General features: G+C 42.4%; 1 protein-coding gene across 1 annotated transcript in view; it reads left to right on the forward strand.

Annotated features, from left to right (window-relative positions):
- Positions 1 to 2193: 2193 nt before the first annotated feature.
- LOC126267139 (B-cell receptor CD22-like) overlaps positions 2194 to 13301 on the forward strand; it is a 144111-nt gene continuing 133003 nt past the window's right edge. Inside the window, exons 1-2 of the mRNA XM_049972063.1 lie at positions 2194 to 2332; positions 2515 to 2636. Coding sequence (XP_049828020.1) covers positions 2531 to 2636 — 106 coding nt within the window. The 5' untranslated portion in view covers positions 2194 to 2332; positions 2515 to 2530. The remainder of the gene's footprint in view (positions 2333 to 2514; positions 2637 to 13301) is intronic.

Genomic DNA, 13301 nt, shown 5'->3' on the forward strand with positions numbered 1-13301 from the left:
TTATTCTTTTCATTTCAAATTTCAATTTAATAGTGCTATGTAGTTTTCTGCCAATGTATTAATTTCACTGTTTACAACCTGGAAATACATATTTGTACCATCACAAATAAAATATCCTATTTGTGATTTGTTGAGTAGTTGATAAGCATTTTTCTTCTACATAGTGTATGTAAATATCAGTCAGTATCATAGACAAGCTGCGTCCCAATACCAATCTACTTCCTAGTACCAAGTCGTTGTTTTGTTGGTAGAGCTTGCTGCTGAAAGTAAATTAATTACGCTCCAGAACAAGTGTGAGTGCTTTGAGTTCGCAGGTTCCATACAATTAAGCAAACTCTTTCTTATAGTGTTACTAGTCTCTTCAACAGATATGTAATAAAACATAGCCTATATCCAGTGATGCAATTATCCTTGTTGGTGGAGTATTGATGCCTCCAACGAAATCTATGGAAATAGCTTTTGAAAATAGTCTACGAAATTAGTTAGTCTACGAGCCTACTTTTATTAAAAATAATACACATGATTTTATTGAAGACATGTATGCAAATATGAGTGTGGAGAAGACAAGTGCCATAGACTATAATTTCAAATAAACGTCTGGAGAACAGGAAACTATCTTTATGCATATCAAGAGCTCAGATCATAACATTATAGTAATCAAGGTAATGAGGGGGAAGAAATGTATAGAAGTGTGGCACAAAGGATATAAATTTGAAGACTGTGTTATGGAAGCAGGAGAAGAAGTAGATAAAGATGCGATAAGAGAAACCGACATCAGGGAAGGTCAGTTTGGGTTTTAAAGTACCACAGGGAAAACTAAACCTGTGTCTGATTTTTGAAAATAGACAGGAGAATAATTTCGACTGTAGCGTTTCTAGTTTTAAAGGAAGCTTTCGACAGTGTGACTGGAAAACATTACTTTAAATTATGAACGTGGAATGGATACAGAACAGAGAGGAAAGGTTATCTACAACATGTAGAGCAAACAGTCAAAGAACTTGAATGGGGAAGTATTTTTGAGAAGGAACTGAGACAGAGCTATAGTTTATCGTGTATCGTATTCCCACTGTAATTTAGACAAACGATAAAGGAAGGCAAGTAGTAATTTTGAAAGTTAATTGAAGAAAAGAGAAGAATAACAGTCAAGAAGTATATTTTTAAAGGCATATGTCCCCTATGAAGCGTTGTACAAAGTGAAACGTGGGCTATAATCAGTTAGACAGCAAGAGAACATAAGCTACGGAAACACAATTATAGAGAACAGTGCTAATGAGTAGATGGGTAGATCGAACAGTTAACGACGAGATACTGAATAGACCTGAGTTGAATAGTAATTTATAGCACAGCTTGGGTAAGACATGGGATTCATTGTGCACATGCTAATGTATCGGGCAATCTTCACTTGGCCAATCGAGAAGAATTCATGGAGTAAACCATGTGGAGGGAACGCAAGGTTGGACTTTAGTAGGATACACTCGTATAATGCTCCTGTTATACACAGATGAAGACAGTTGTACAGGATAGACCAGCGTGGACACTACATCAATCATATCCTCGAACTGAGCACCACAATAACTATATATTGAAAGACAAGTACACATACATCAAGCTGTAAGATGAGAATAATTATGAACGTAAGGTACAGTGCTACTTCATTGATAGTTAACTAATGCATCGGTTCCGGATCGTCACTGCACAACATTTTTTGTACCTTTCACTTCGGATATGCTGACGCGATTTGTCAAATTACACTTTTACTATTTAAAGAAACAGTCGCGCTCCAAATCAGACATAATTTGCTATTTTATTCATATCACACGGAATGTTGTGAAGTGTTTGCAAGCATTAGCAGTGAGCCAGAATAAAAGTATTTCATGTCTCTTCCCAAAGGCGGCGTCAGCCAACAAATTGGTTTTCTTAAACAAAGAATAAAATTTGTATCCCGCAACGATCTCACCTGGAGTGAACAGGTGTTAACGTCTGTGATATTCTTACTAATGCTACGTCGTTTTCTACAGAAGTTCCACGAATAATATCCGTTTTATTTCCCTTATTAAAAGCATACATGCGTTGGTACTTCGGTACACAGGAAGAAATACGTCATCCACACAACGACCCTTGTCAAAACAGCAGTGATGCGCCATTCTTCACGTAAGTGGTAGCTTAACACATGCGCAGATGGCATGATTGCTGTCAATTGCTCTAATCGGCTAGCCTGCCGTGCTCTGCCCCCGAGCCGACCAGTCTCACTCAGGAAGGGCACAGCGACAGGTCGCTGGGAATGATCTCCGTCTAATACTGAGAAATTCTGCGATTAGCTGTTTCACCCGACGTAAGAACTACATAATTCACACATTTCTCCTGTAACTACACAGCTGAATATGACGTGTTCGCCAAATTTTCTTCAAAATTACATACTGTTTTACTGTCGAGACTGCTGACATATGTAACTATTTTTATATTTGAATGTTATAAATTAAATAATAACCAACAAACATTTTTCGTTCTTTTCAGGTTTCAGCCTGAAACAATGGTAGTGAACCATAATACAGTGATACTACGGGCAGCAGCAACCACTCGGCCCATTGCAGTCATCCTGATGGTAATGATATCTCTACAACATGCAGCAGCACAGGGTGAGCTCATGAGTTTTCACAGAACAAGGGTATATCACTACATTGTCAAATACCGAACCTACCAGCAGCGGTTACTGACGTACAGTTGGATACAAAGTGTGCCAGATGAAACTGCCATTTCATGATCGTAATATCTATTTTAGCTGAAAATTTTATTGTGTGAATATGCCTAATTTGCGAGTACTTTAGCTACATCCGGTAGGAACTTTCAAGGAAACGCGCTTCTACACTGGAGAACAGTGACTGTATTTTATATTTTTATTAGTTATGATCGTAAATTCGCGAGACTTCTGGTATACAAGTACGAGTCTTTTCAGTGAATTTTAAGAACAACAGAAGTAGGATCAGTACGTTGAAAGTGAGAGGTGTTCCTGTTGCAGCTAATGAGTTTACTAAAGCAGGGAGTATGATACGTTTTCTGAAGTGTCGTTTAAGTTTCTGAAATGGTACTGGTGGACATACTACTACGTTGAATTCCAAATGAAGTACCACTATCCTTAGTTACGTCCCTCCTTCCTGATTTAGTCTTCGAGAGACCTACAATACGTGCTTAATGCAACAGCCAAAGCGCACATGATAATTTGGTCGATAGGGACATACAAACAGAACATATAATAGGTAGAACCTACCATCTGACGACAGTAAAACTGAAATCCGTTACAGATTTATAATCAACAGGAGATTCACAAGAACTATATCTTCAAAAAGGATATTGAAAACACTCGAAACTTCTAATGACTATAAGATACGGGTTCTGATCTTCCAATAAAAATAAAAATAGAAGCTGCGAAAAATCACTTAATGTCTTAGTTTTGTCATTTAAGTTATCGAACTGGAAAAATGTGTTGATTCATCGTTTGAACTAGGTTTGAACTTTTTATAATCTGTTTTTTTACGGAAAGAGAGAAAACGCGAATACACATATGAATCCACGAATCAGTGGTGCATTAGTGTCTTCCCCAAACATTGTTAATATTAACCATCAGTCAATTTGTTTGAAAGGAAATCATTGGCGAAATTAATCCCATAGAAACATGACGTCGTATGCAACATTTTCTGACGCTTCCTTATGAGGCCAGTAAGGACATTTATTGGCTACGGGACAGATAATATCGTGGCCCATCGTTTTTATGCAAGTCTTGAGTGTAAAGGTGTACTTTTCCATGAAGACCAGAATCCTTTCCTCATTCCAGAAATGGAAAAAGGAAATGATCACAAGTAATTCTGACATAGCGTAACAAGGCTTCACTATAGTGGAGGAAGCACGCTTTTATCCAGACACCTGTTATATCCCTGGGGAAGTGTTCGTGATACTTTCATTACTTTTATGCGTGTAATTTTGAACTGCAACCCAACAATAAAAAGTGAAAGGTCTGTCTACAGTGTGGTTTCCGTTTCTCAGTTTTAAATTATCTCAGCAAGAGATATTGAACATGAAGCGCCACCAGTTGTAAACTGTATAATATTATTTTATTTTTACCACAATTTGTTTTGGGACTGCGCCGTCCTGTTATCAACTGCTATGAAAATCTATACAGCACTTATAACGGACTAACGTAATCGCGTAACATGTTCTGCTAAAAGCAAAACCGCGTATTTGATAACTGATGTTGTAACACTCTCAGTCCCGATTCATGAGACGGTTGTACGATGACTTCCTAACAGATAATATGACCATCTGAAGTTTAGTGTTTTATCTTTTTTTACATATAGCAAATTATTTGAGAGAGCGCTATCTAAATGGTCATTTATGACACGTCTCTCTTATATTATTCAATAGCCGAACCACTGGAAATCATAATTTCATCCGTGTGGTATAGATTCTAGTGGTACGATAAGTACTTTTTTGTATGCGTGTCGTCGCATCATTCATCAAAACAGCCATGACACGCATGATGCGATCTAGTCCTGTGGTTAAACTCGTAGCTTACAGTGCATCTACAAACCACCTTACGGTGTGTGGCTGAGGGTATGTCTTGTATGACTACGCTCTGCTACCTTCTATGTTTAAATCACGATTGGTGGGAAAGAAGGACGACTGCACGAGCTACAGTGTCTTTGACTTTCCCGTCGAGGTCATTTCGTGAGACATATACGAAACTAGTATATTGCCACGTTCGCTTCCAGAATATCAGTCATAAATCTCTACGTAATATACAGCGCCACAGAAACGATACGTTGAGTTCGGTATGCAAGAAAGCCCTGGGTGCTCCCGTGAATTTTTCTGATTTCATTACACGACAGAGCGGGAAAAAAAATCAGTACTGGGCATCACTGAGATCATCCGTAACGCTCTCGCACGTACTGAACGATTACGTGACGAAATTCGACACTCTTCATTGGATCTTCCCCGTCGTTTGTGTTAATCCAACCTTGTAGGGATCCTAGACTGATGGGCAATTTCAAGAAACAGATGAACGAATGTTTTCCAAGTTACTTGCTTCGTGGATGAACATTTCCTTATAATTTTCTCGATAAATCTATAAGTTACATGTAATATTTCATTATTCCATTTTTGGTTCGCTGAGATACCTGCAGGTGTTTCACAGTAGTCATTTCATCCAGTGATGTGCCGCAGATAATGTACTGCACAAAAGCGCATCTTTTTGCCTCGTTATGTGCCTTGCTGTACCATTACACTGAGTGTAACTTTCCGTCCCTACATCACGTCTAAATCCTCTGCAGGACTTCCTACACTTCGCGAGAGCCTTCTAGCGACGCATTCTTCCCATAATCGCCAGCGTTTCTGTGAATATCCTCACAGAACCTCCAGAGTTGTCCACTAAATAATCGAACCGTATCGTAAACAGTAACGACCCTGTCAATAAAATTCCTCTGGGCTGTTGACCGCATTTTCAATACGTACTAGCTCAGCAGAAAGCTCTGTGGAAAGCCGTTTGCAACAGTGGCCGAAACCTCGGACAATTTTATATATTGACAATGCGGTTAAGAGCCCAGAAGAGTTTTATTGACAGTGACAACGGCTGCGCAAGCCTACGCTTACAAGTGACGACCCAACCACACTCTTTTGGGCTATTCCTGAAATTGCCTGCACACCTGTCGATCTTATTCCTCTAAGAACGGCGTCTTAAAATTTATCAACAAAGAAGTCTTAAAACTGCAGTCACAGATTTACCTGGTACTAGATAAGTTCGTGTTGAAGTCCTTTAAAAGACAGTGAAGAGCTGAATCGAATGCTTTTCGGAAGTCGGGGAGTACGTCAAGTTAGGCACCATTGTCTACTGAACTCTGAAGTTCACGGAGGAAAACAGCGAGACGAGATTTTCGTAAAACTCAGTTTACGAAATTCACGTTAATTATTTACTAATTTATTAGTGTTACCTGTCTTATATTCGTGAGATGTTCTGTGTCTACGTAGGATTCACACGGTAACGACGCATTTAAATACCAGACACATGTCCAATGCGTGATTCTAACAACTTTTTAAAGACGCGTTGCTGTACCGTGGCAACAGAATTCAGAACAGGAGTTTTCTTGGGTAACAAGATTGTATGTGATAACGCTCAGAAAGCTTTAAAACTCTAGTTATTTTGAGATACTTACAGAACCACACGGATTCTCTTGGAATATAACGCGTTTCAATAATGGTTGTCGTCACAATGACCGTTGTTTAATATTGAAAAGGCAGCCAAATTAAGTAAGTTTTGTTGACACAGTTGTCTAAGGGTTTTGATCAAACATCGGTCTGTAGTACTGAGAAATTTCTTTTTGCTAATTCATTTCTATTTTTTCCATGTCTTTGTTCCGCTTCAACGCGGGGCACGTCTTGTTACTACAGATTTGGCAGTATTAGTGTGAGAGGGAGGTCTGATGACCTTCCTGTCGCCACCAGTGCCCCCCAGTACGGAAAGAGTTTACCCCAGCTGTCTGCGTACAGTATAAGACACGGAAGTGTGTGAAGGTTTTCAAATGTTTGTGAGTCATGTTACTGAGGCGCAGCATGGGGACCAGCCCGGTATTCGAGTAGCGGGACGTGGAAAACTGCCTAAAAGCCACATCCAGTCTGGCCCGCATTCCGGCCCGCGTCATTAATCCGGCGGGCGGATTCGAGCTGAGGGCGACGTGCACACTCGAATCCAGGAAGCAGCCCATTAGCGCTCACTGCTACCCTGGTGGGAAAATACTCTTCTTTTTGCTAATTCTTTCAACCTAAATTGCCACTTGGCACTATGGCGAAACTAGAAAGACATAGAGTAGTGGCACTAAATAAACAAATAAGTAGATATATTCACATAACTGTTATGTTTCTTTCTTTGTATAAATCCACAATCTTTAAGCCGAAAATTAGGCATAAGTGAAACGTTTACCTTAAAGAGGCAGTAGTTAAACCAAATTTTCGCATTGTTCTCCCGTCAATCGGTTTAGTAATATCTAGTTTACAGGAAAACTCTCTAATGTGAATTAGAAAATAGGCGTGCACCAATAATCTTAAGTTCGTCAATAGTATATGGCCTGCACTGCATATAAGGTATTAAATATTCAAGAGTGATCTACAATATATCAAAATGCGCTCTGTAAATACCCACTGAATATACGCTATAAAAAATAGAAATAAAAAAATACACTCCTGGAAATGGAAAAAAGAACACATTGACACCGGTGTGTCAGACCCACCATACTTGCTGCGGACACTGCGAGAGGGCTGTACAAGCAATGATCACACGCACGGCACAGCGGACACACCAGGAACCGCGGTGTTGGCCGTCGAATGGCGCTAGCTGCGCAGCATTTGTGCACCGCCGCCGTCAGTGTCAGCCAGTTTGCCGTGGCATACAGAGCTCCATCGCAGTCTTTAACACTGGTAGCATGCCGCGACAGCGTGGACGTGAACCGTATGTGCAGTTGACGGACTTTGAGCGAGGGCGTATAATGGGCATGCGGGAGGCCGGGTGGACGTACCGCCGAATTGCTCAACACCTGGGGCGTGAGGTCTCCACAGTACATCAATGTTGTCGCCAGTGGTCGGCGGAAGGTGCACGTGCCCGTCGACCTGGGACCGGACCGCAGCGACGCACGGATGCACGCCAAGACCGTAGGATCCTACGCAGTGCCGTAGGGGACCGCACCGCCACTTCCCAGCAAATTAGAGACACTGTTGTTCCTGGGGTATCGGCGAGGACCATTCGCAACCGTCTCCATGATGCTGGGCTACGGTCCCGCACACCATTAGGCCATCTTCCGCTCACGCCCCAACATCGTGCAGCCCGCCTACGGTGGTGTCGCGACAGGCGTGAATGGAGGGACGAATGGAGACGTGTCGTCTTCAGCGATGAGAGTCGCTTCTGCCTTGGTGCCAATGATGGACGTATGTGTGTTTGGCGCCGTGCAGGTGAGCGCCACAATCAGGACTGCATACGACCGAGGCACACAGGGCCAACACCCGGCATCATGGTGTGGGGAGCGATCTCCAATACTGGTCGTACACCTCTGGTGATCGTCGAGGGGACACTGAATAGTGCACGGTACATCCAAACCGTCATCGAACCCATCGTTCTACCATTCCTAGACCGGCAAGGGAACTTGCTGTTCCAACAGGACAATGCACGTCCGCATGTATCCCGTGCCACCCAACGTGCTCTAGAAGGTGTAAGTCAACTACCCTGGCCTGCAAGATCTCCGTATCTGTCCCCCATTGAGCATGTTTGGGACTGGATGAAGCGTCGTCTCACGCGGTCTGCACGTCCAGCACGAACGCTGGTCCAACTGAGGCGCCAGGTGAAAATGGCATGGCAAGCCGTTCCACAGGACTACATCCAGCATCTCTAAGATCGTTTCCATGGGAGAATAGCAGCCTGCATTGCTGCGAAAGGTGGATATACACTGTACTAGTGCCGACATTGTGCATGCTCTGTTGCCTGTGTCTATGTGCCTGTGGTTCTGTCAGTGTGATCATGTGATGTATCTGACCCCAGGAATGTGTCAATAAAGTTTCCCCTTCCTGGGACAATGAATTCACGGTGTTCTTATTTCAGTTTCCAGGAGTGTAAAAACAGACACACTACGATGGAATTATCTAAATGGCACTAAAATAGATAAATTTGAGAGAAAGAGCAAACCAGTAACGCACTAGTCCACCTCTGGCTCTTATGCAAGCACTTATTCAGCGTATTACACTTTAGATCGTCAAAAATCGTGAGTTGGTTAGAGGGCTTTTCTCACAATGCACCAAACGTTCTCAATTAGATAAATGCGGTGACATTGATGGCCAAGGCAAGGTTTGGCAAGCATGCTGAGAACCAGGAAAAACTCTCTCTATATACGGGCGGGCATTGTATTACTGAAATGTAAGCCCAGTATGGCTTGCCATGAAACGGGGCGCAGAATATCGTCGACGTATCGCTGTGCCGTATTGCAGCCGAGGAGGGCAAATAAAGAGGTTCAGCTGTGAAAAGAAAGACGCCAAAGACCACAACTCCTGGCTGTCGGGCCATATGGTTGGCGACATTGAGTTTGGTAACCTAACGCCATCTGGGGCGCCTCGAGACATGTTTTCGCTGTTCATTATGGTTCAAATCGAAGCGGGACTCATCACTGCAGACTTTTTTTGTGTTGGTGTGTATTATAGTCGCCAATAAAGTATGTTTACTTTCTAAGATAGGTTTATCTACTAGCGCTGAATATTAGTCAACTGCTGAGACCAGATGGTATTCCTACGAGTATTTAATATTATATTTCTTCCGCTGTGGAACCTCTGTATCTTCTACTTCATATTTATTGAGAAGGCTTTGTGCAGGGAATCGTTCCAGGCGACTACAGGCGAGCACAATTCTGCCCTGCCAATAATTAGGGTGAATTCATAATTACAGACGGTTTATCAATGAAATCTGTGGTTTTCAGTAACCTAGAGCATATTCTACTCTCGAATATTGTAACTTTCTTAGGGAGGAGGACGCTTCGATCAAAGCTTCAGCGTGCTCCACAGGATATCACTCGGATGGGAAAAGACATGCAATATGCACACTTGAAATGTTGTATATAATTGGACGCACGTGAAAAGAACAAATGCCGCTGTCCTAAATTTAGGAAAGGTGTTCTAAACTGCACAGCACTATCGTTTAAGAAGCGCTATATGGATATACGAGGTATCTTCACATATAACCGACTGTCTTGAACAGTTAATAGAGGTCATCGCAGTTTAAAATACGGTGAAACTCTGCTAGGATGGAGAGTAAAGTTTTAATAATAAACTAATGGTTGCACAGATAGTCAAATGTACTATTAGACGGTATGCTGATATATGCCTTTGTCTACAACAAAAAATTGTTATTGGTGATCATAAGGAAATACAGAAAGGCCATAGTGAAATTCACGCTTAGTATAATCAGTGACAGTTCTCTTTAAATTGAATAATGTTCTCATCAACGACAAAAAAAGACTAGTACTGTCCTATTATACGTTTATCTTGTAACACCGTCCAGAAATTTTGGGGGTGACACTAAGAAGCGGCATTAAAGACGTAGAATGTATAAAGCCAGTAATAGAGATGATGACAGAGATATTTAGATTTTTACGAGGCATTTTTGGAAAGCATAGTGAATCGATCAGAGAAGTCTCACAGAAGTTACTGTGATAAATTCTCCATTGTTGCTCTCAGGCCTGAAGTCCTAAGCAAGTAGATATGGCGGAACACGTCGAAAGTATTTAGAGATTTGCCTTAAGGACTGCAACTATTCATCGAAGTGTAACAGAGTCTCAGGGACAGTAATATGGAACAGTGGAGGTGTTTTAGATACCTGTGGAACTGCACATCTCTTCCATTTCATCTGTTGGTCATTCTGTTGTTGGCGGTTCAGCTTAGCATGTTGGCAGTTGGTAACCGACTTACAGACATACTAGAAGCATCCACTTTCATAATGGAAAACTGTGAAGTTTGGGTGATTCCATTAGTGACTTTACGATATCGTGTTTCTGTTTATTCTACGTCCAAAGTTACTTATCAACTAAAAATAATTTCGTATTGAGGTTTCATTATTGTTTTCAGTTATTGTCATTTTTGCTATGGCTTCGAGTTGTCATTCACGCCTATCAGTGCCGATCCAAATTTTTCGGATTTTCTGAGGAAAATGTTAGAAGAAGATGAACGTACCGATGAAAATGATTTCTAAGTTGAAAGTGAAGCCCTCTTACGGTAGTGAATATGAAACTGCCTCGTGTTGCCGTGACAGCGAGAGAACGACCAACTAGTATTGTACCTCCTGCAGTCGTCCAGTTTGCCGAACCTGACGTTCACTGATGTGGGGTGAAGAACTTGGGTGAATAGTGAACATTTGAAAAAACTGTGTACCAGTTATACACTGACGAGGGAAAAAGTAATGTGATATACCGGCTTATCACGTAGGACCTCCATTTTCCCGACAAAGTGAAGCATCTCGACGTGGCATGGACTCAAAAAGACGTTGGAAGTTCCCTGCAGAAACACTGAGTTGGGCTGCCTCTATTGACGACGATAATTGCAGAAGTGGTGCCGGCGCAGGGTTTTGTGCACCAGCTGACCCCGCGGTTACGTCCCTAAATGTTCCATGGGATTCATGTCTGGCGCTTTGGGTGGCCAAATCATCCGCTCGAATTGTCCGGAATGTTCTTCAAACCAGTCACGAATAATCGTGCCCTGTGATATGACGCATTGTCATTCATTACGTGAAGTTCACGTAGGGGCAAATGGTCTCCAAGTAGCCGAAAATAATCATTTCTAATCAATGATCGATTCATTACGACCAGGGGATCCATTCCATTCCATGTAAACGTAGGCCACACTATTATGGAGACGCCACCAGCTTGTACAGTTGCCTCCACTGCTTCGTGTGATATGCGCCACATTCTAACCCTACCAACAACTATAACCAACAGAAATCTAGACTCAGACGACCAGGCTACGGCCTTCCAGCAGTCTAGGGTCACGGCCATCGCGTTGTCCGTGCTGAGAGGCATTGCCCTAAATTTTGTATTCTCTTTGCACTTTTGTCGATGTGGAGCTCGGAATATGGAATTCCTCAGTAATATCCGCAATGGAATGTTCCATGAATGTTAATTCACGTTTGCGGCCATAATCACGTCTAACACCTTTGCACATGGAGTACAAACGACTGTTCCACCGATGCACTGACCTTCTACAGGTTGAAAAGTATTTAAACCGACACATTCTGGGAGGTTGTATGGGACATAAAACCAAATATTTTTCCCTAATGTCATTTTTTTCCTATGCGCAGTATATAATACGATAGAGGAAAATTTCTCTGGCGGCCAATTAATTAAACCAACAAACACTTTTCCAGTCTTTTATGACCAAGAGACAACACATTCACACAAATCAGTTTCAATTCCAGTAGATTTTCAAAAATGCCTCCACTGACACATAAACAAAGGTTACACCGTCGGATCATGTTGTGTCTGACATGGGCAAAAAACTCAGAAGTATCCCCAATAGTTCCTGCTGCTGCTACTGCTATCCATGAAATCAGATCCTCTTCTGATGCAACAGGAGTTGCATAAACGAGGCTGCGCATCTCTCTCCACACAAAAAATTCCAGAAAGGACATATCTGTGGCCATGGTACTGGACCACCTCAGCCAGTCCACGTTTCCGGGAACCGTCGGTTCAGGAATAGACGCACATGACGACTGAAATGTGCTGGCACCCCGTCCTGTTGGAACCACATGCGTTGTCTCGTAGGGAGCGGGACGTCATCCAGCAATGATGGCAATGCTCTGGCAAGAAAATTTTAATAGTGCCTGCCATTTAATGGCCTAGGTAGCAGATACGGACAAATTAAACAGCCCCCAACAACCACAGACCCGTACACTAACGAAGGACCGCACTTGATGAGGGCTAGTAACTGTGGCATGTGGGTTATCCTCACTCGAAACATGCTAATTGTACATGTTGAAGACTCCATTACGCCCGAATGTTGCTTCATCGGTAAACAACACAGAGGATGGAAATGTAGGATGCATTTCACATTGTTCCAGGTACCACTGTGAAAACTGTGCTCTGGGTGGATAATTAACTGGTTCCAGGTTTTGGACACGCTGTAAGTGAAATGGACGTAACAATTGATGTCGAAGAACTGTTCTTACATTCGTCTGATTCGTCCCCATGCTACGTGCAATTACACGAGTGCTGATTGAAGGATCCCGCTCCACGTCCTACAAGACAGCTTCCTCAAATTTTGCGTTCTTACCGTACGACGGCGTCCCTGTCCAGGTATTTTGCTAAATGACCCGGTCTGACGCAGACCTTGGTACACAGCAGCAAGGGTCGTATGATGCGGGATACGGCGATTAGGATATTGTTGTTGATAAATCCATTGTGGTGCGCTACGTAGTATGCACCAACCATATCAGTGTACTCACTCCAGGTGTATCGCTCCATTAGCAAACAGAGACAATGCACTACTACAGTGGTGGGCAGCAGTTGCCTACAACTGACGATCGTAATATGGCCTCTAGCAACTGAAGAGCGTAATACAGCCTCCATCAGTTTAAACAATCCTCATAGGAAAAAATGACATTAGAGAAAAACATTTGTTTTGATGTCCCCTACAACCTCCCAGAGTCTGTCGGTTTAAATAGTTTTCACACTGTATACCTCGTGTACACTATTGTACCGCCAGCAGCATATGTGCTTTTCAGTTTCCAATGGCTTTCG

Source organism: Schistocerca gregaria, chromosome 4 (assembly GCF_023897955.1).
Source record: "Schistocerca gregaria isolate iqSchGreg1 chromosome 4, iqSchGreg1.2, whole genome shotgun sequence".
NCBI classification, from domain to species: Eukaryota; Metazoa; Arthropoda; class Insecta; order Orthoptera; family Acrididae; genus Schistocerca; species Schistocerca gregaria.